The 22,402-nt window shown below is 35.4% G+C and overlaps 1 protein-coding gene across 3 annotated transcripts in view; it reads right to left on the minus strand.

Annotated features, from left to right (window-relative positions):
• Positions 1–10,240: 10,240 nt before the first annotated feature.
• LOC128221316 (NADPH oxidase 5-like) overlaps positions 10,241–22,402 on the minus strand; it is a 69,267-nt gene continuing 57,105 nt past the window's right edge. For all 3 annotated transcript variants that reach the window (XM_052929857.1, XM_052929858.1, XM_052929856.1), the window contains 5 exons: positions 22,315–22,384; positions 21,451–21,590; positions 20,861–21,037; positions 20,008–20,100; positions 10,241–14,462 (listed from right to left, as the gene is read on the minus strand). In XM_052929857.1, coding sequence (XP_052785817.1) covers positions 14,331–14,462; positions 20,008–20,100; positions 20,861–21,037; positions 21,451–21,590; positions 22,315–22,384 — 612 coding nt within the window. In that variant the 3' untranslated portion in view covers positions 10,241–14,330. The remainder of the gene's footprint in view (positions 14,463–20,007; positions 20,101–20,860; positions 21,038–21,450; positions 21,591–22,314; positions 22,385–22,402) is intronic.

The following is a 22,402-nucleotide window of genomic DNA, read 5'->3' on the forward strand; positions in this document are numbered from 1 at the left end:
ATTTGCCAGCTGATCCGCCTGAAACTAAAATAATTAAGTGAATTAGTGAAGCCGTTGAGACTATCCCCAGCTTTCGCCTAAATAACTTTATGCACTCTTATTGCCACATAAGATTAACCACAATTAATTACATTGTTTTAATATTCCAAAAAGGATAAATAAATGCCGAAACCAATAGATCTTATGAAGGATGCCGAGTTTAATTTGAAAGAAATGTGCATAAAACACGGTATGTCTACCTTATGAGAGACTATAGTATACCACAGTAAATCTTTTAGCATTCACCAATCATTTAATATTTTTGCGTTTTCAGCTATTAAATACACGGTAACAATCTTGTTATTAGTAATAAATATTTTCCATAAATACATTATTTAGTACGTATTTTAAGGTCTATCAGTCAAAAGTTATATTTTTTATGCATGTGTATTTATTGATGTTCAATAAGAGTGACACTTTAATAATGAAGGATGTGAATACAATGGCAAAAAATGTATTAAATTAAAAATTAAATGTTTCCCCCATCCACGACCGATCTGGTTCCGTACCACGCAGTAGCCAAAGGCGCAAGTTATTTTAGCAATACATTACAAAGAGAAAACGAACGCATGTGGGTTGAAATAGAATGCATTTTATTTCAAAAATATTACTGAATCAATATGTTTTTTTCGCCAGCAACACGGAGTAAATAACTCCACATCGTATATCTTACTAATATATTCCTGCCATATAGTCTTGCAAAATATTCTTAATATAGATATATATAAACTACTATCAGACTCAGGAGAACCATTGATTATGCAGGTTTGTATGATATTATAAGTATCTTCCATGGCCGACCCGAGCGAAGATCGTTTTGCGGAAACTCTGTAAACCTCGTTTCCGCAAAACACCCTGCGCAAGGGTTGGGATGAACCTATTTTACACGAGCAGCTATGGTATATGCTTTTTCTCCTACCTCAGTCAAACAAAATAATGTTTTGCTCGAACTCTTTTGTGCGTTGTGAAATAAATGCGTTTGGATATGTGATAATTCGTGGTTGTCATGTATATGCGCGCAGTGATTCAGATTATGTTAATAGTATGGCTAGTAATGCATCCAAAGGTAGGCTAATGCAAAGTTTCAGGACTGGATGCCATTGCGATGGCTTGATTTGCAATCGCTAGTTCAACTCTCCAAAAATATAAATTCCCATTATCCGCTATATCAACTACGTTGTCAGCATAATTGTCAGCATGTTACGGTGTTATGTTTAAAATGCCTTCACAATGAATGCAACTGGGTTGTGGTTATCAATATGTCGCAAACATAGCACAATTGATCAGATATCTCATCATTATTTCATGATCATAGAATGTGTTTTTGAAGTAACCAATTGTTTTGCTTGTTATTTCCAAGAAACAATATACCTTTTGAAAATCAATATATCTTTTTTGCAACAAAACAGAGGAAGGACCCTCATAACACATACTCAGGTCAGATATCAAATAATTTATAATGCAACTGATTTCCAATGCTACAAAAATTAAAAGAATGGTGTGTCTTTCATAGATTATGATCATCCTAATGTACAAATTGTCAATGGTACAGAGCATGTAAATAACTTGAAAGTAGAAAATTTGTTTCGCTTCATAGTTTCAATCAATAACTGCATCGTATCTTTGAAAAGTTTTTGCTGAACTCTGAATTGAATTCCTTTGTCTGCAGATAGAGTTTGGATCCTTAGTAATTGAATTCCTTCGTCTGCAGATAGAGTTTGGATCCCTAGTAATTGAATTCCTTCGTCTGCAGATAGAGTTTGGATCCCTAGTAATTGAATTACTTCGTCTGCAGATAGAGTTTGGATCCCTAGTAATTGAATTCATTCGTCTGCAGATAGAGTTGGGATCCCTAGTAATTGAATTCCTTCGTCTGCAGATAGAGTTGGGATCACTATTCATTGAATTACTTGGGGATTACCTATTAGTTTATTAGTATTTGTTTTATTATTCCTCATGTGGATGCATTACATTATTCGGGATTGTTGGGATAAGAGTGAGGTTGTGCACGCAAACTGGGATAAATCCCCAGTAAATTTTCATTTTACTGACTGTCCCAAGGCGGTACCTAACAATCGTTGATACACAAATCTAGTTTCTTTATATAGTATATATGCACTGTGTTATTTGTGGAGTTTTGTGTTGTTGCTCCATGTTTCTTGTTTGTGATTGTTTTGTTATTGTGTTCAATGTCTTTGGCAGTTACCATGTGCCATTAAACCGGGTTTATGTTTAAAATTTTCGCTACTGGGCTTGTTTCTGTTGTTTATATATAAATATTCAATCAATTTACATGTTCTTGTATTCTCTAGATTCTCAGAATGTGAAAGATATGGAACCATAGGGGCATCTCGATTCTATGAATAGTAATTTGAGTAACGTGCCACACCTGCCCCTCCTCCTTGACCCTTAGTTTGTACTCAAATAGCAATTTTAATTTGTGTAGAATATTTAATTTTTGGAATCTTGATCAAAATTTAAAACCAACTTATTCTATGAGAGAATGCGCTCTTAAAAGCCTAGTTTTAGCCTTCTATAAGTGACCCCCCCCCCAAAAAAAAAAATAAAAAATAAATAAATAAAATAAAATAATACATAAATAAAAAAAATAAAAAAAATAAGAAGAAAATATATATATATATATGTACAGTACACAACCTCTGTGTATTGATCTTAATCTAATTGCCTTGTGCCCTCTTATCAGATCTCCGATCTGAGTATCCTGCTGTGCAGTTTTGGAATTGTTATTATAGAAATGGACCCTAAATGGCCCTGAGCCTATAAACAAATACACAGGCAAGTGGCCCTTACTGCACGACACCAGTGCAATAAGCAGAAGATACACAACAGGGGATTATCATGTCACACATTCCTTAAACTAGGCCTTTAAAACGTTTAAAAACATATACGACTTTTAGTAATTTTAATGTTCTGTGGTAAAATAAGTGGAGTCTGAGATTAAAGTTTGACATTAGTAGTATTGTGATATTTGGTCCTGGTCAGAGAAATACCCAAACCCTCATCATTGAAATTGAGACCATTAGAAGGCGATATTGTGCACAAAATCATCTAGTGAGTTAAGTGTTTTACCATGCTTACAGTCAAATGTTAATATAATGTTTATTCTTATTACTGGTATATAGTCGTAAAAGGTTGTTTCTTAAAGGGACACTCTTATTCAAAGTCAATACATACACATGTATAACAAACATAAATTTTGAGTGATAAATCTTCAACTACTTACTAAATAATGCATTTATGGAAAATATTTATTACAGATAACATTTTTTTAACCGTGTATGTAATAGCTGAACACGCAAAAATATTAAATGATTGGTGAATGCTAAAAGATTTACTGTGATCTACTCTCTTCTCATAAGGTAGAAATACCGTGTTTTCTGCATCTTTCTTTCAAATTAAACGCAGTATCCTTCATAAGAACCATTGTTTTAGACAATTATTAATCTTTTTTCGTAAATTAAAAAAAATGTATAAAATGTGGTAAATCTTATTTGGGAGTAATAGTGCATCTTTAAGTATCAAGTTAACAGTTAAAATATTGTAAAAGCGAAGCTTCACCATATCAGTATGCCTATCGTACTAGTTTATGAGAACAGCAATTTTAGAAATGTAAAGAGGTCTGTTCTGGTTATTGTACTGGACTTGGAAATTATTCAACACAGTTCAAGTTAAAAAGTATATTTTTTTATAAGTTTAGTTGATAATGTTCTCATTGCCTCCGGTAACTTACTCAAATAATTTTAAAATATAATCAGCGGAGGCTGACTCAGTCAAATGTATCATACGGTGGTCCCTTTAATAAAAAAATAGTGTTTAAATTTAGTATCCTTTTATACTTGAATTTGAATTGAAGTCTGTAATAAAATCTAACAGGAAAACGAAATAAGTAATAATGTACAAAACTTGCAATTAAAACCTAAAACAATCTCGAAAGCATGTACAATTAATCAAAAGTTTACCACGGATTTATTAGTAGACAACTTTTGTTCGATAACTTCGATCCCTTTTCGCTCAGTAAAATATGAGTTCATGAAACGCGTGCCTTTCACTATTGTTTACATCCTGACAGTTTGGCATATTTTATGTAAATTATCCATTGTTGATTATGCTATGGAACGCCGCATAACAGCATCGCCGCATAAACGTGTTTTTTTTGTTTATGCGGTGATTTTCAACGCATAAAAAGGATTTTTTTATGTAGCAAAAAGGCACACTTTCGCCGCATGAAAAGCAATTAAAACACATACTAGTACAATAGTGGTTGATAAAGTTTCATCAAGATCGGTCTTAGTTTTTTATGTCCACTTAAACAAGCTTTAAACTAGACTTTTAGATACGTAAATTCTGACAAAGATTTAATAAGATCGGTTTAAATGTGAACCAAACCAATTGATCTTTCTGCGAAAACGTTTGAAATGACTTTAACCCGACTAAAGGCTGGAATAAATGTTACGACAAAGCACAACACCGTCATTTGGGACAATCAGAAAACTGAATCGTCGTATGACGTAACATATTCTCGCCTTATTGTCAGACTGACGGGCATGTACCCTTGACAATGCGCACTTTCAACATGTACGTAAAGTTAGCGGCCTAGCGGCGTGTTGTTAGCGGCCTAGCGGCTTGAAGTTAGCGGTCTAGCGGCCTGGCGGCCTAGCGGCGTGAAGTTGGCGGCCTAGCGGCCTAAAATTAAATCCTATTTCAAAGCATGTAAACATGCATTTTCACCTAAAACAATGACACATTAACTGTTTTTATGCACAAATTAACACATTGAAGCTATTATCAACATTTTTTTTCTCAAAAACGTCGATAAAGCAATCAGCTATTTCAAAGCATTAAACATACCTGTTCTTCTAAAACAACGATATATTTACTGTTTTTATGCACAAATTATCGCTCTTCTTTTTTTACAAAATAGTCGATCAGTTCAGCGGCCTAGCGGCCCAGCGGCGTGAAGTTAGCGGCCTGGCGGCCTAGCGGCCTAAAATTGGTTTCTATTATAAACCATTTATACATGCCTTTTCTTCTTAAAAAATGACAAATTTATGCTTTCTATTCACAAATCATCATCCTTTAGCGAATGTCTGCATTTCGCCCAAAACTCGACCAAGCTGCCTAAAAAATCCATTATAGCGAATATCAGCATTTGCATTTTTTGTATTTAGCAAAATTGTTAAACCATAGATTAATCATTGATTTGGAAGAAAACGCATGTATACATACTTTGAAATAGGAAACCATTTTAGGCCGCTAGGCCGCCAGACCGCTAACTTCACGCCGCTAGGCCGCTGAGGTGCTCGATCGACTTTTTTGAAAAAAAAAATGTTTATAATTGCTTAAGAGTGACAATTTGGGCATAAAAACAGAAAATATATAAAAATAAATTAGAAGGAGAGGCATGTTCACATGCTTTGAAAAGCTGACTGCTTGTTCGACGTTTTGAAAAAAATGTTGATAATCGCCTTAGAGTGATAGTGTGTGCTTAAAAATCAGTTAATATTTCTTTGTTTTATAAGAAAATGCATGTAAACATGCTTTGAAATAGGATAGCATTTTGGGCCGCTAGGCCGCTTACTTCACGCCCCTAGGCCGCTAGGACGCTAGGCCGCTAACTTCACGCCGCTGGGCCCCTGGGTCGCTAGGCCGCTAACTTCACGCCGCTGGGCCGCTAGGCTGCTAACTTCACGCCGCTGGGCCGCTAGGCCGCTAATTTCACGTACATACTTTCAACGTCATTTCAAACTGAAAATAGGGTCATCATGGACTTCTTTCTTTTATTGATTGTGTTTTGATGCACTAGTCATTTGAACACTCCAAGAGTTTATTTTCAACTTCCATTTTGGCTCAACTTGCCTACCAACTTTTCCCATATTTTCTTTAAAATGACAGTAATATGCAACGCCTTAATCTTAATCATCACCATAATCAACAACATCATCACAACCACCATCATCATCACCATAATCACAACCACTACCACCATCATCATCCCCACAACCATCATCATCATCATCATCATCATCATCATCATCATCATCAACGTCATTACCATCGTTTTTGTTGAAATATTTTTTAGCTTTATAATAAATGGTTAAGTCAATCCTCATTTTGTGGCAAAAAGGCACAGTTGCACCCCATATAAGCAATTTCTGCTTTATGCGTTGAGCGTCGCCGCATAAACGTTTATGCGTTGAAAACCACCGCATAAACGAAAAAAACACGTTTATTGGGCGATGCTGTTATGCGGCATTACAATGCAACGAACAGTGGTATGCATTTTGAAAGAAGCGGATTTTCTTACCCAAAATGTTAAAGATCACGGGTTTCAGACGGATTTTGCCAGTTTATCAACCAATAAACGAACATAAAAGTGACATTCTTATTCAAAACCAATACATGCACATGTATAACAAACATAAATTTGAGTGATAAACCTTTAACTACTTACTGAATAAGGAATTTATGGAAAATGTTTATTACTGATAACAAGACTGTAACCGTATATTTAATAACTGACAACGCACAAATATCAAATGACTGGTGGGTCCTAAAAGATTTACAATGATCAACTATCGTCTCATATGGTAGAAATACCGTGTTTTATGCGCATTTCCTTCTAATTAAACACGCTATCCTTCATAAGAACCATTGCTTTCGATATTCATTCATCCTTTTCGGTAAAATCAAACATTTGTATTAATTATGGTACAACTTATTTGGGAGTAAGAGTGCATCTTTAAACAAAATATGTTTAATTCTAAAACCAGCAATGCTAAAAATGTCTGTTGTGAGTTTACTAGTCGTTTACAATTATGTATCAAATATTAAATAAAATGATACCCACATTGATTTCAGTTATCCCTGTGTTAATATAATAGCCACACAATAGACTCTCAACTATTCCAGTGTCACTGTTAACTAACCTGAGTTCTCTATCAGGTTGCGCTGATATGAATGCTGGGTATGAATGCTACGCTCACGTGATGCGTAGAACCTTTAATGCGCACAGCCTTTAAACCAGTGTGTCCAACTCTTGTAAACGTAAACATATATTGTGTTTGGCACTATATCGAAATACTAGTAAATGTTTTCGAATGGCATGATGGGTTTCCTTGGCATAATGGACGGTTATGAATAAAATTCAGATTAAAGATGCACTCTTACTCCAAAATAAGCAGTACCACGATTAATTAAATTGTTTTGGTATTCTGTAAGGGGCGAATAAATATCGGTAAAAATGGTTCTTATGAAGGACACCATGAAATTAGAAAGAAATGTGCAGAAATACGGTTTTTCTACCTGATTGTTGATCTCTGTAAATCTTTTAGGACTCACCAGTCATATAATATAAGTACGTTTGCAGCTATCAAATACACGGTTACAATCTTGATATCAGTTAATGATATTTTCCCTAAATACATTAGTAGTTAAAGGTTTTCACTCAAAGTTTATGTTTATATTGATTATAAATACGAGTATCATTTTAAGAAACAATAAAATTACTCGTAAATAAAGCCAGCTTTAATCTCTTGTAATTAATCCGTGCAACTTGGTGTGTATAACAACTTACGATACAATAACATTCTAATCACGTCTGTGTGCGATAACGTTATCTAATGTTGAGATAGAGTAGTTATTTGCCAATTGACAAATTATGCAAAGTCTTAAGCAGTATATTTGTTCTAATTAAAGCTGCACTCTCACAGATGGACCGTTTGACAACTAATATGATTTTGTAAGTCTTAGAATGAGTCAATTTTTTCGTAAATGTCTGAGAACCAGTGATATAAGACTGCTGACAATGGATCTGCATGATCGCAGTTTTCCATATCAACGTTCGTAAAGTGATATTTTACGAAGAATCTTTTTAGCCACACCGCCTCAATTAGCGCATATCTTTAAAACTGCGATCTGATATTTGATAAATAATGAAGCAGAATGAACTTTATAAGTTAATAAGTTGAGCTGGTTTTGACGTATATTTTTAACTTAAACAATGACCATAGCTCTGTATAGTGTGTGTATACCACGTGATGAATTACGTCATATATGCTACGTCGGAAGGCAACATTTTGCTTAAAATGAAGACTTAAAACAAAGATGTTGCCTTCAGTCGTTGCATTTATGACGCAATTTATCTCGTGGTATACACACACTGTATCTACCGAGAACAACACTAAGCATGACCGCAGGTGCACAACTGTACATGGTGCAAGTTTCATGACTCTGGCTTTCATACTTTTGGAGATACGTGCAACGCCAGATTGCCTGCTCTTAATGTGCTATTTTTAACTTCTTCAAGGGCAATAACTCTTACCTTACTGGATAGAGTTACACAACTCAAGATGCACAAGCTTCTTCGCTATATGTTTACTACACTTTACACTCTGACCTTCACCTTCTATCACTTAATTCACATGTTGCATAAGACGCAATATTGCCTGCACTTAAAGGGACTGAACACCGTATGAAACAACTGCAAGAAACCAAAGAAAAGCGACGAGTTGTGCACAACGCATTTGATGTTACTTACATCAGCCAATTTTAGAAAAATTGGATAGTATGCAAATTAAAATAATTTCGTTGGTTAATATTGATTTGTGGATAAATATTGACCAATTAACAAATAGTTTGGCCAACTTTAACCTAACCAAAGACTTAACCAGTTTTATACAATTCACTGTATATAACATCGCTTACGACACATGTATCGTAGTTTTTGCACAATTTTCCAATTTACTGGGGTTGTCCAGCACGTAACTCCAAGTTAGTTTAAAAATAGCGTCGGAATAAATATCTGTAGTCATAAACAGATATGATTTAAACTAGGAAACCATTCAGCTATATTTTTAAACGAGGGAACTCAGATGATACAGATTGTACATGGCGTTTATTCTTTTAATCATCAATTTTTATTTATTATCGGCCTCGTACTAGCCCGCATTGACATATCTAGGATTGTTTTTAGGAAAACTGTATTTTGCCGATTTTCAGGCCATCTGGTGTTTAGTTCCTTTAAAATGCTATATTTGACTAAGTCAAAGGCCATATCTCCGCACTTACTGGATCCAACCACACACAACCCAAGAGGCACAACTTCACAACCTACTCCACTATAACAGTACAATATTTTAGTACGCATTCACGCCCTGTATACTCTGTAACTCACCTTGTACATATACAGTCAAAACTCGCTATGTCGAAATCTTTGGAGCATTGGGAAGTATTTCGAGAAAATTAATATTCGATATAACCGGAATATAAAAGGTGTATATCTAAACCGAAAGAGTAAACGGCAAAAGAAAATCGACATGACGATAACATCGAGATAACAGACTTCGACATAGCGTGTTTCGACTGTATAACTATTATAAGTATGAATAAATTATGAATGAGAAATGGCGTAATTTTAACCATCATCATATATATATATATATATATATAAATAGAACTTGTATATTACTTCACTCCTTTTATCGCCGATACAATATTAATCAAACTTCAGCGGGCAACAATTTTCATGAATATCCCACACTGTTACCCGCAAGCGCACTCACTGTTACCCGCTGACGTCATAGTACGGTGCGATACGGGGTTTACCTTAAACCGTTTCGTGTGCTTTTTTTATAGTTATGTAACAGAGGAAAGTGGCGAGGTTTGTTTTGAATGTGTCCAAAGTTAAATTTGCTCGGTATAATAAAACCAGTAAAAGGCCTCGATCAACAGTGTTGTAATTCAGATTCCCAAGAGTAAAGTCATTAAGTTCAACTGTAATTGTTGAATCGAAATTACTACGCGATAAACTTGTAGTTAACTACATGTATAAAGATTTCTGACACTCTGAACCGTCCATATTCATCCAAGATTGTTTCGATTGAAAATGGTTGAGGAGTCCCGAATGCTGTTCAGTTCTGTAGACATGACGACAGAAGTCACTGAACAGCCACTGTTTAGTAATTATTTTGTTACATAATGTGATTAAAGTCGTAAAATATAATTATAACATTACTTAATAAATTTCGTACCGTATGTGTATAGGTAGTGACAATTTTGATCGCGTTGACAATTATACGACTATGTTTTCTGTTCCTAAAGTCATAATGCAAAGATAGATAATTCTATTTCGACATTTTCCTTTCCCCTCCATTAAGCAGGGATAAACAAATAACACAACAAATTTCCTTAACTAAAATAAGTATTTGTAATCTGTATTTTAATATAAAACAAACATATATTAGTCAACTACACATTTCAGAAAAGTGTTAAACAATACAAGACAATCTGAAAACATAATGGTAAAGAATGTCATTGTTCAAGTCTTACAAGTTTGATAGAAAATTGCACATAAATTAACAAACAAAAACACTATCATCAAAACATATAAAACTGCATCTTACAAACAAGAACATTAAAAGTACAAAGAGAGTTTAGGTCATTGAATAAAATTTAGATATAAAAAAAACATAACACAAAAGTATATTAAAAATACATGTACGGTCAAAATGCAAAGTAACAAATTAAAAGCAAAGATATTATATTAAAATGGATTTCAGATATCAATGCAAACGATCACTTAAGAGTGAAGATATCACATTAAAAATGGATTTTAGATGAGATGCAAACAATCAAAAAAGGGAAAATATCATATAAAAAAATAGTTCAGATAACAATGCAAACGACCACTTAAAAATGCATTTCAGATTATAATGTGAACGAACACATAAAACCGTAGAAATCATATAAAAATGGATTACAGATATCAAAACAAACGATCACTAAAAAGTGGAGATATCATATTAAAAATGGATTCCAGAAAACAACGTAAAGGCCCACTTAAAAGTGAAAATATCATATTAAAACGTGATTTCAAATGCAAAGGCCAACATAAAAATAAATATCTCTTTTAAAAATGAATTTCAGAAATCAATGTTAAACGAAAACTTAAAAGTTAAGATATCATATTAAAAATGGATTTCAGATATCAATGTACACGGTCACTTAAAATTGAAGATACATGTATCATATTAAAAATGGATTTCAGATAACAATGTACACGGTCACTTAAAATTGAAGATATCATATTAAAAATGGATTTCAGATAACAATGTTCACGGTCACTTAAAATTGAAGATATCATATTAAAAATGGATTTCAGATAACAATGTTCACGGTCACTTAAAATTGAAGATATCATATTATAATATGGATTTCAGATAACAATGTACACGATCACTTAAAATTAAAGATATCATATTAAACATTTCAAATAACAATGTAAACGACCAGTTAAAACCGTAGGTATCATATTAATTTTTTTAATTATCAATTAAAATCATCACTTAAAGATGTCATATTAGAAATAAATTTTAGAAATCAATGCAAACGATCAATTAAAGGTAAAGGTATCATTAAACCGGAGTGTTAATGTTTAAACTTTTTGCTTCTGAGCTTGTTTCTGTAGTTTTTCGCATAAATGTCCAGAAAACCATGCAAAGGTCCACTTAAAACTGAATATCTCATATAAAAAGGATTTCAGACATTAGATTGCAAACGATAAAAGCAAAGATATTATATCAAAAATGTATTTCAAATAAAATGCAAAATACCTCTTAGAGGCAAACATAGTACGGTTAAAAACGCATGTAAAATCAAAATAAAAAAACATCATATTGAAAGCGTAGACATCACATTAAAAAAGCATTCCAGACAATGCAAACGACCACTTAAAAGCGTAGACATCACATTAAAAAAGCATTCCAGACAATGCAAACGACCACTTAAAAGCGTAGACATCACATTAAAAAAGCATTCCAGACAATGCAAACGACCACTTAAAAGCGTAGACATCACATTAAAAAAGCATTCCAGACAATGCAAACGACCACTTTAAATCTTAGATATTATTTCAAAAATTGATTTCAGATATTAGTCCAAGCGATCACTTAAAAGTGAAAATATCAGATTAAAAATGAATTGTAGATTATAATGTTACCGATGACTTAAATTCGTAGATATCGTATCAAAAAAGATTTCAGATAAAAATGCAAAACAACAAATTTGAAGCTGCACTCTCACAGATTTATAATTTTACAACTTTTTATTTTTTGTCTAGGAAAGAGCAAATTTTTCCCTAAATATCTGCAAACCAGTGATATAAGATTGCTGACAAAAGATCTGATCGCAATTTTTCATATGTCCATTCGAAAATTAATGTTTTATGGTTTAAACCGTTACTAACGGTTTAAGAAAAATGCATAAAACATCAGTTTTTGAACTTAAATATAAAAATCTGCGATCTAATTTTTGTCAGCAGTCTTATATAACTGGTTTCTATGGATTTTCGCAAAAATTGGCTCGTTTCAAGTCAAAAAATTAAAAAGTTGTCAAACCGTTCAATCTGTGAGAGTGCAGCTTTTAAGCGTACATATCATATTATAAATGAATTTCAGGTCAAAATGTAAACGATCACTTAAAAGCGAACGTAGATATCATATCAAAAATGGATTTAAGGTAAAATATTATGAGTCATCACTTAATAGTGAAGGTACTATATTAAAATGGATTTCAGATAACAATGAAAACTACAACTTAAAAGTGATGATATCAAACAGCGAATGAATTGAATATCAAAATATAAACGATCACTCAGAAGCGTAGGGTATTACAAATGGTAATGGGTATTACAAATGGTAATGTGTATTATAAATGGTAATGTGCATTACAAATGGTAATGGTTATTACAAATGGTAATGGATATTACAAATGGTAATGGGTATTACAAATAGTATTTTGTATGATATTTTAATAAATATGATTGTAGTTTTTCCGAGAAAAAAAAGGTCATTTACAGAACGTAAAATGTTCAATGAGATTCAATATTATTTTAAACATACAGATGCAAATGCATTTCAAATCGTTCTTGAATAAGTACCGAAATTCAAACAATACACACATATTATAACATAGCGCAAATTTCTCGTAAGCGCTTAAGTGTAAGAAGCTTAAACAGCTGATTCCATCAAGCCAAATTCCATACTTAATCTTGATTTTACGAAAGAACATTTAGTGTATCAAAATTACCATAAAAATAATTTTCATTTTAAAGACCAAAAACACTTAAGAATGTAAATACATGTACTACCCACATTATACAAAAACGTAAGTGTGTGAAATTATGACCTCGATGTATTCATAATTTTTTACGCATTATTTATGCATTTGGGACCGGCAATGGAGCTCGAGCGCGAGTCCTCGACCTAAATATATGTTTCGATCCATCGTCAGCATATTTTATGTGAACAAAGAAGGAAAATAGTCGTAACTAAGCCTGTACCTCGACCGATCGCCAACTCTTGAACGACCGCCTGTTCGAGAGTTCGCAGTTTTACTGTAAATATTACATAAATAATACAAAAAAACGAAAATAGTGAGAATAACTTGATAATGTTTTAGGTTACACACCACCATTGTTATTCCCTATATAATTCAATGTAAAATTATAATTTTTAGACAACATTTAAAGGCATTTTGAGAGAACGCAGGCTATGATAACCACATATATTTTTAAAGTACATGCTTTAAATTACCTTTTAAGCCAATAAAAAAGGGGTGTCAAGTTATTCCTAAGAAAAATCACTCCACTTGAAAAACAACTCTAAAAATTGCACCGTCCGCCATGACAGATCTTCCAAAATGACCTTTCAACTATAGGGCAGCGGTTTATGCTTTAATCTCTACTCTAAATGATAAATCAAGCAAGAATAGATACTTAAGGTAAAAAAGTTTCAGGAATAATGATAGTTTTGATTTACAGTGTATTGAGCATGTGAAAACATGTCTATCAATCATAAGAACATTTTTTTATTATTGAAAATTTTCCACACAACGGAAGTACATATGACGTAATGGTGACGTCATTCCTATAAGGGCCTTGAGATGGTTCGAGAAATTGGGGCATTTAATTGTACTATGTCCAACTATTTACACATTCAATACTCCCAGATGACGTAAAGTTGATCACATTCCTTGGTTTGAACCGGGATTATTAATTATTAATGCAACATAAACAAGTATCCTTCACTTAGAAGTAAAATACTTCTGGGAAAGAAGTTGAACTGAGCACATGTTCTCCTTAATAAGAAGTTTCTTCGTCGAATTCACTATAACTTTTCAATTGGCAGTTTTTCTTTCTTGCAAAATGCGACGTTGAAGAATTCAGCTAATTTCATTTAAAAAAAGCGAAATTATATTGAGCAGTTTTCATCGGATTAGAAGTTTTCCTTTGAAAAAGCAAAGCTGAACTGGGCACATTTTTCTTTCACAGTTTTTCCCAATGCTGGTGCTCCGCAGAAAAACACCTTTACTTTGCCATGTTTTTCCGCTTTTATCCCTTTGAAGATCTGAAACAGCAAAGTTCATAATTTCGGACAAAGTCTAAATCTTCGAACAAAAAAGTAATAATTTTCAGGGACAAAACACTTAATGAATTGCTAAACAAACCTTGTGGTAAATGTTATGTACCTTAACTTAAGGTAGGGTCGGGTTTATATAGGGAGGAATACAGTATATTATTGGACATATAAGTGATTATTATTTCTTTTTAAATAAACTACTCAGAAGCGATTGCACTGTTTTACTGTGATGATGTCGAATTTATAACGATACATGTACATCATTTTCATCAATAGCATCTTTAAGCGATTTACTCCAGAATAGAGTCATTTTAAGTCGAGTAGCGGAACAGGCTTAACTTAGCTATACATATATGAAAGCTTATTTAAACTCACACTCGGACCTTGTCCATTCGGCGAGTGCTCCGATAAGATTGTTAGTCGTTTTAGTTTTTTGGAGCACAGTGCACAGACAGAATGTAATCCTGGCTAGAGCTACCCTGGTTCTTTAACGTGCACCAGTGTAAAGCATTGTCACGCGGACAATCATTCCCCCCGGAAAACGATTAGTATTTCTTTAGTGGTGCGGCGGGGAATCGAACCCCTGGATTGATAGTCAAGTGTGTAACCACTAGACCACAGATCCGCCACGATTTAACGAGCATAAGAAGTAGGATGTATATATTGTTAATGCTTGAGTGTAGTATAGTTGTAGTATATTCGCTGTGGTAATATGATACTACCTGGTGTTTCCCAGCCAGAGAAGCCTCTATGATAGCAGTTTATGTTTGCGATGCAATGTATTAAGACCTATATTAAATGTATAGTAAAACTCTGTGGTTTGTTGATTCTCTTTGGTACCAAGATATTACATCTGGCGACGAGGATAAAACTTTCAAAATTAATAAACTGGATTTTAATTTTGAGATGAATAACCTTTAAATTACTATCATGGGTAGTTTTGGAAAATTGGGAGAATATAGGCCAGACAAAGAAAGTGTTACAAATTATGTTGAACGATTGGAACAATTTTTCTGTGCGAATGGGACACATAATGACAAGAAGGTGTCAATGTTACTATCAGTTATTGGTGCGGAACCATATGGTGTCTTACGGAACTTGGTTCAACCGGCGTTACCAAAAGACAAGACGTTTGAACAGTTAGTAAAGACGCTCATGGATCACTACATGCCCAAGCCGTTGGTTATTTCGGAACGTTTTAAGTTCAATAAACGTAATCAAAGGGACGGGGAAAAAGTTTTGGACTATGTAGTGGCGCTAAAGAAACTGGCAACCCATTGTGAGTTCAAGGACTTCTTAAATGATGCATTGCGTGATCGGCTTGTCTGTGGATTACATTCAGAGCTGATTCAAAGAAAACTGTTGTCAGAGGACAATTTGACATTTGACAAGGCTTGCCAAATTGCAACTGCAATGGAGATGGCTGAGAGGGACACGGCTTACTTCCAGCCACAAGGAGCGTCGGGTGTCGTTGCATCTGAAGTGAACATTTTGCACAGAGGGAAATCGGCAAAACAACAGAAAGGCAGCAAACAGGCTCAACAGTGGAAAAGGGGTTCATCGAAGCGTTGCTTCCGTTGTGGAGATGAACATGATCCTGAAAAATGCCGATTCAAGGGATCGAAGTGCTATAAGTGTAAACGCAAGGGACATATAGCAAAAAGGTGTCCTTCGATCAAAGAACGGCAAACACGTTACCTCGGGGAGGAAACTTCATCAGATGAGAGCGACTTAAATAGTATATATCAGTCGTCGTCTTCGGGTCCATCTGCAAGGAAAATCATAGTGACACTGATTCTAGGCGGTACCAAAGTCGATATGGAGCTCGATACAGGAAGTTCTGTGTCAATAGTTCCTGAGGATATATACGAACAAGTTCTTCGCAAGTATCCATTGAGGAATACAAATGTAAAATTGAAGTCATATTCTGGAAATAGGATCGAGTTGCTTGGGAAATGCGAAGTTCCTGTGGAGTATGAAAGCCAGAAATATAAGCTTTCGCTGTTAGTGGCCAAAGGAAAGCGACCAGCACTTTTCGGTAGAAATTGGCTGGAGAAAATACCACTCAATTGGAGAGACATTTTCCGTGTTCAGGAGAGCACAAAAGAAATTTCATTGGAGTTTGTGAAAAAGGAGTTTGAACACCTCTGGAATAATGAAAGTTCACGGAATCTACCAATTAAAGGTTTCAAGGCGCATATCAGAATGAAAGACGGAGCAAAACCTATCTTCTGTAAGGCTAGACCAGTGCCTTATGCAATTAAGGAAACGGTAGAACGAGAATTTGAGCGCATGGAAAAAGAAGGGATTGTTTACAAGGTGAAACACAGCGAATGGGCTACGCCACTGGTGGTGGTTCCAAAGCCAGATAAAGGCGTGCGAATTTGTGGAGACTACACAGTTACAGTAAATCGCGAAATAAGTGAGGAACAGTATCCAATACCTAATACAGAGGATTTATTTGCGACATTAGCAGGAGGGCAAAAGTTCACTAAATTGGATCTGTCTCAGGCATATTCAGAGCTTGAGGTGGACAAAGATTCAGAGCAATTGTTAACTGTGAACACATCAAAGGGACTTTATCGCTACTGCAGATTGGTTTACGGAATAAGTAGCAGTCCGTCGATTTTTCAGTCAGTAATGGACAAAATATTGGCTGAAATTCCAAATGTGGTGTGTAGAATTGATGACATATTGATTACGGGGCCGAATGATCAATCGCATTTGACTAGTTTGAGAGAAGTTCTAAAAAGATTGAGTAAACACAACATAAAGCTGAACGAAAAGAAGTGTTCTTTTATGCAGGACGAGGTGGTGTACATGGGAAATTTGGTGAACAAACACGGCGTTCAGGCCACGAAAGACAAAATCGATGCCATCAGAAACTGCCCGAAACCTGAAAATGTGAGTCAGCTGAAATCTTATTTGGGCTTAATTGGATACTACCGGTCATTTTTGCAAATTCTTGCATCACTCTTGCATCCACTTCATGGTCTCTTAAAAAAGGGAGAAAAATGGGCGTGGTCGGCAGTTTGCGACAAGGCGTTCAATGAAAGCAAGGACCTGGTAGTGAACAGTGACTTATTGGTTCACTATGACATGAAATTGCCGGTGACGTTAGCTTGTGATTCGTCATCTTACGGCATTGGTGCAGTGTTATCGCATATTATGGAAGATGGGCAAGAGCGGCCTATTGCTTTTGCTTCTAGGACACTGACGGACAGTGAGAAAACTATTGTCAGATTCACAGAGAATCACTATCTCTAGTGTATGGTGTGAAAAAGTTTCACAAGTACTTGTACGGACGCAAGTTTACCTTGATAACCGATCACAAAAGTTTGACAACTATTTTGGGTCCGAAGAAAGGTATTCCAACTATGGCAGCAGCGCGTTTGCAGCGTTGGGCAGTTACGCTATCCGCGTATGAGTATGACATTGTGTACAGGAAATCTGCAGATCATGGAAATTGCGACTTTCTGTCACGTTTACCAGTAGCCGGTACGGACGCGTGTTACATCGAAGATGAGGGAAATGTGTCCTATGTCGAAGAAATTCCCATTTCTGCCAATGATATTGCAGAAATAACTAGAAACCACCCGGTGTTGAGCAAAGTGTACGAGTATACAATGAATGGTTGGCCAAACCATGTTACTGAAACGGAATTAAAATTGTATTTCAACCGGAGAAACGAATTGTCAACGGACAATGGAGTTATATTATGGGGATTACGCGTTGTTATACCGGATACTTTCAGGCAAAGAATATTAGAAGAGTTGCATGATCAACATCTGGGTATGTGCCGAATGAAGGCGGTGGCTCGAAGCTATGTTTGGTGGGAAAACATAGATAGGGACATTGAATATATGGTACGGGCATGTGATACATGTATGTCAGTTCAAAATTTGCCACACAAAGCACCGCTACATCCCTGGAAGTGGGCTACAAGACCATGGCAGAGAGTAAACATCGACTTTGCTGAATTCAGGCAACAAAATTTCTTGGTGGTTATAGATTAATATTCCAAATGGATCGATGTCATGCCGATGAAATTAACCACGAGTGCAAAAACCATTGAGAAGTTGCGTGGACTATTCAGTACATAGGGCTTACCAGAAGAACTAGTTAGTGATAATGATCCAAGGTTTACATCTGTGGATTTCAAAGACTTCATGGTAAACAATGGTATTAAACATACTAGGTCTCCTGCCTACCATCCGAGTTCGAACGGGGCAGCCGAACGGGCGGTACAAGTTCTCAAGAAGGCTCTCAAGAAACAACTTTTTGACAAGGACTACAAGGGGAAAAATGATTCACTGAATTACAGATTGGCAAAATTTCTACTGAATTATCGTAATACACCCCATTCAATTACCAAATAATCGCCAGCAGTTTTGTTTCTAAAACGACAATTACGAAGCCGGTTGACCTTGCTTAGACCAAATAAGGAGCAAGACATTGAGAAAAAGCAGGAACGAATGAAGGACAATCATGACAGGGGTCATAAAACGTATCGCATGTTTTCTGAAGGAGAGAGCGTGCTGGTAAAAACAACATTAATCGGTGGGAGAAAATGGAAATGGCTTCCAGGAATAGTTCATAAAATAAAAGGACCAGTAATGTACTTAGTAAAAGTTGACAAAAAGATCCGTTTCTGTCATGCTGATCATTTACGTAAAAATGATGCCAACTTTCCGGAGAATTATCAACAGTCAAACAAAGAATTACCATTTGCTTGGCCTAACATGTTTGCAAGATCAATTCCGAGCGATTATAATGAGACAGAGTCAACCCAGGACAAACCACCTGAATTGAAACAATCGGATGGTGAGAAGTCGGTAATTACACCGTGCAGTGAAAACAATAACTCAACGGGCATACTGGAAGATAAACAATTAAGTGCTAGGCGTTATCCGACACGGGAGAGAAAACCACCCGACAGGTTGACATTATAATGTTCTGTGAAATGTTATTTTAGCTGATTAGACACTTTAGGATGGAGATTAAATGTTAACAGATGTATGAATGGAATGGTGTTTGGCATTAGTTAATGATATCCTAAAGTCTGTAATACTGTTTCAGTTAAAAAATAAACATTGGATATAATTTATGAAGAATGATTAAGCTGATGAGATTTACATACTATATTAACTGTTGCAAAATTACTTCATAATTTTTCTAAAAAAAGAGAGATAGTGTAGTATATTCGCTGTGGTAATATGATACTACCTGGTGTTTCCCAGCCAGAGAAGCCTCTATGATAGCAGTTTATGTTTGCGATGCAATGTATTAAGTCCTATATTAAATGTATAGTAAAACTCTGTGGTTTGTTGATTATCTTTGGTACCAAGATATTACAATAGTATTCCAAGACCGTCATAGTGTGAACAGTTTTACAATTTTATTAATCGGCGTTCTTGTAGTTGAGCTTGGACGAATGTATACATACTAAATTACAGTTACCGTTGTTATGTCTAGTAAGCTATTACAATTGCAAGATCAGACTCAAATCTAGGGTTTTAGCCTTGCTTATTACCTTTGTCCAATCCGGCCGGCCAGGTTCTGTCTTCGTCCGGAGACCCGTTATCAGGTCACGTTGACTCTTCTCGTACATGAGGTCCAGCGCAACCTTGGAATGATAATACTCAATAAAATAGCAATAGATTTAACGGTAATTTTCTCGTAATAAATACTTGAGACTAAATTTAGTATGTAAGATACAGTCGAATCCCGTTGGCTCAAACTCGCTTGGCTCGATTTTCTCGTTGGCTCGAACTTAATGTAAAGGCCCGAATTCATTTTACTGACTCGAGGTGTTTTCGCCGGTCCTTGGGAGTTCGAGCCAACGGGATTAAACTATATCCTTGTAAAGCATCTTTCTTAAAATAAATGGATGTGTCTGATTTGAAGGTTGGTTTGAACAGAGGCCTCTGATAAGGTCGCATGTTGGTCATAAATATGTGAGAAACTGAGTAATCTTGTATCTTGTTATATCCCCCCCCCCCCTTAGATCACTGAGTCCGTTGGACAAAACACATATTGTGACAAAAGAGCAGATCGCAGTTTTCATATTTACGCTTAAAAATTGATGTTTTATGGCTAAAAGCGATACAAACGCTTTTAGAAAAATGAAATCTTCGGCAGTTTGCCAAATAATTGAGATCTTTTCTTTTGTGAGTCTTCTTATATGACTAATTGAAGGCACTGATGCCAAAATGAGCTGATTCTGAGACATGTTTTTCTTAAAAGTCAAAACTGTCAATTTTGCGAGAGTGCAGCTTTAAATATTCATAAATTCACAATTGTTAGCATTTATACCACGAATCCTATCTTAAATTAGGATAATGATATCTCATATTTTCTCTTTCCGTTTTTGCGGCTATTATTACCTGTAATCCAATACCCTTCATGTCAGTTTTCTTCTGCGCGGCTGTCATATACATGTGCATCTGGATACAGTTCTCAAGGCGGCCATGGTGTTCGCTTTGTTGCATTTCTATCTGGTTCAGGAGAGTGAGGAACCATTCAAAACTGCGCTGGTCACGGTTGATCCAGATAAAGTCAACCTGAAATAAGATTATAGATATTTAATTGCGAACAAGTTGGCTCATGGACTTGTTTAATTTCATTTAAAACGGTGAGGAACCATTCAAAACTGCGCTGTTCGCGGTTGACCCAAGTGAAGTTAACCTGAAATGCGTTAATTTATATTTAATTTCGAACACGTTAGCTCTTGCCCTTATTTAATTCCATTTAAGACGGTCAGGAACCATTCAAAACTGCGCTGGTCACGATTGATCCAGATAATGTCAACCTGGAATGAGTTAATTGATATTGAATAGCGAACAAGTTAGCTCATGGACTTCTTTAATTTCAACCATTGAACGACACAGAGGGTTTTAGGTAATTAACCGTTTAGAGACTAACATCCATAGATTTATGTTGCGTTAACCGCCGTGTAACGATTAAGGTAAATTACCTTTTTAAGATTCATATCCATTGATTCGTCCTCCGGATACCAGGTGTGTTCACAACTCGGGCACTGCTGTTTAGTGGCACTGAATCTATACCACACGCTTTGTAGGATGGAAGCCATTGGGGTGACCCCGATTCCTGCACCTGTAATTACGAAAAATAAGGTATTTCATCAATCATTCGGCTATAAGTAATACGCTGTGAAAACCCTATTTACCATATAATAAAGGGTGATGCATGGTTAAGGTATCATTTGAACGAGATTGATTTTTGTTTTCATGATAATGAACTGGTGGCCAAATTACATTCTATGGACGGTTCTCCGGGTACTCCGACTACCCCCACAACACAAGACCACACTCTCGCGCAACATCGTGCCAACGAGAGTGACTTAGTTTAAGTAATCATAGCTTTCTTCACAATCGTTGAAAAATATATTATGTTTAAACTAAATGTTGACCAGTGATTTGAATAGATAGTCATGTTATATTTAGACCTGAACTTCGATTCCTTAAATGAACTGCCTTTCGGCAATTGCCGTTATCATCCTTTGGATTTGTTCGGATCGCAATTCACCGCATAACAATATACATGAAAATTGTTCATCTTGTTATTGTTTGTATTGTCTCAGTCCCGTAAAGTATAATTCTACATTTTAGAAAGAGTTAATTTATGATATGTTAAATGTATTGTTGCCATACGTGTTTTAATTTTGCGGGTTTTATGCAATTATCGGGGATATGAACGCAATTGGGCTGGTCAAAGTACGCGTAGAGTCATTCGGACTCCACACACGTTGACCAGCCCAATTGCGTTCATATCCCCATAATGATTTCAACCCCGCAATTCATTCTTTAAATAAAGTCACCTATGAGGACAGCATGATCGGTATCGAACACCTCCCTTGTTCCCGTGCCGTAAGGTCCGTCTATGTAACACTGGAAAACAGAACCACA

The sequence above is a fragment of the Mya arenaria genome, chromosome 16, assembly GCF_026914265.1.
Source record: "Mya arenaria isolate MELC-2E11 chromosome 16, ASM2691426v1".
In the NCBI taxonomy this organism is placed as follows: domain Eukaryota; kingdom Metazoa; phylum Mollusca; class Bivalvia; order Myida; family Myidae; genus Mya; species Mya arenaria.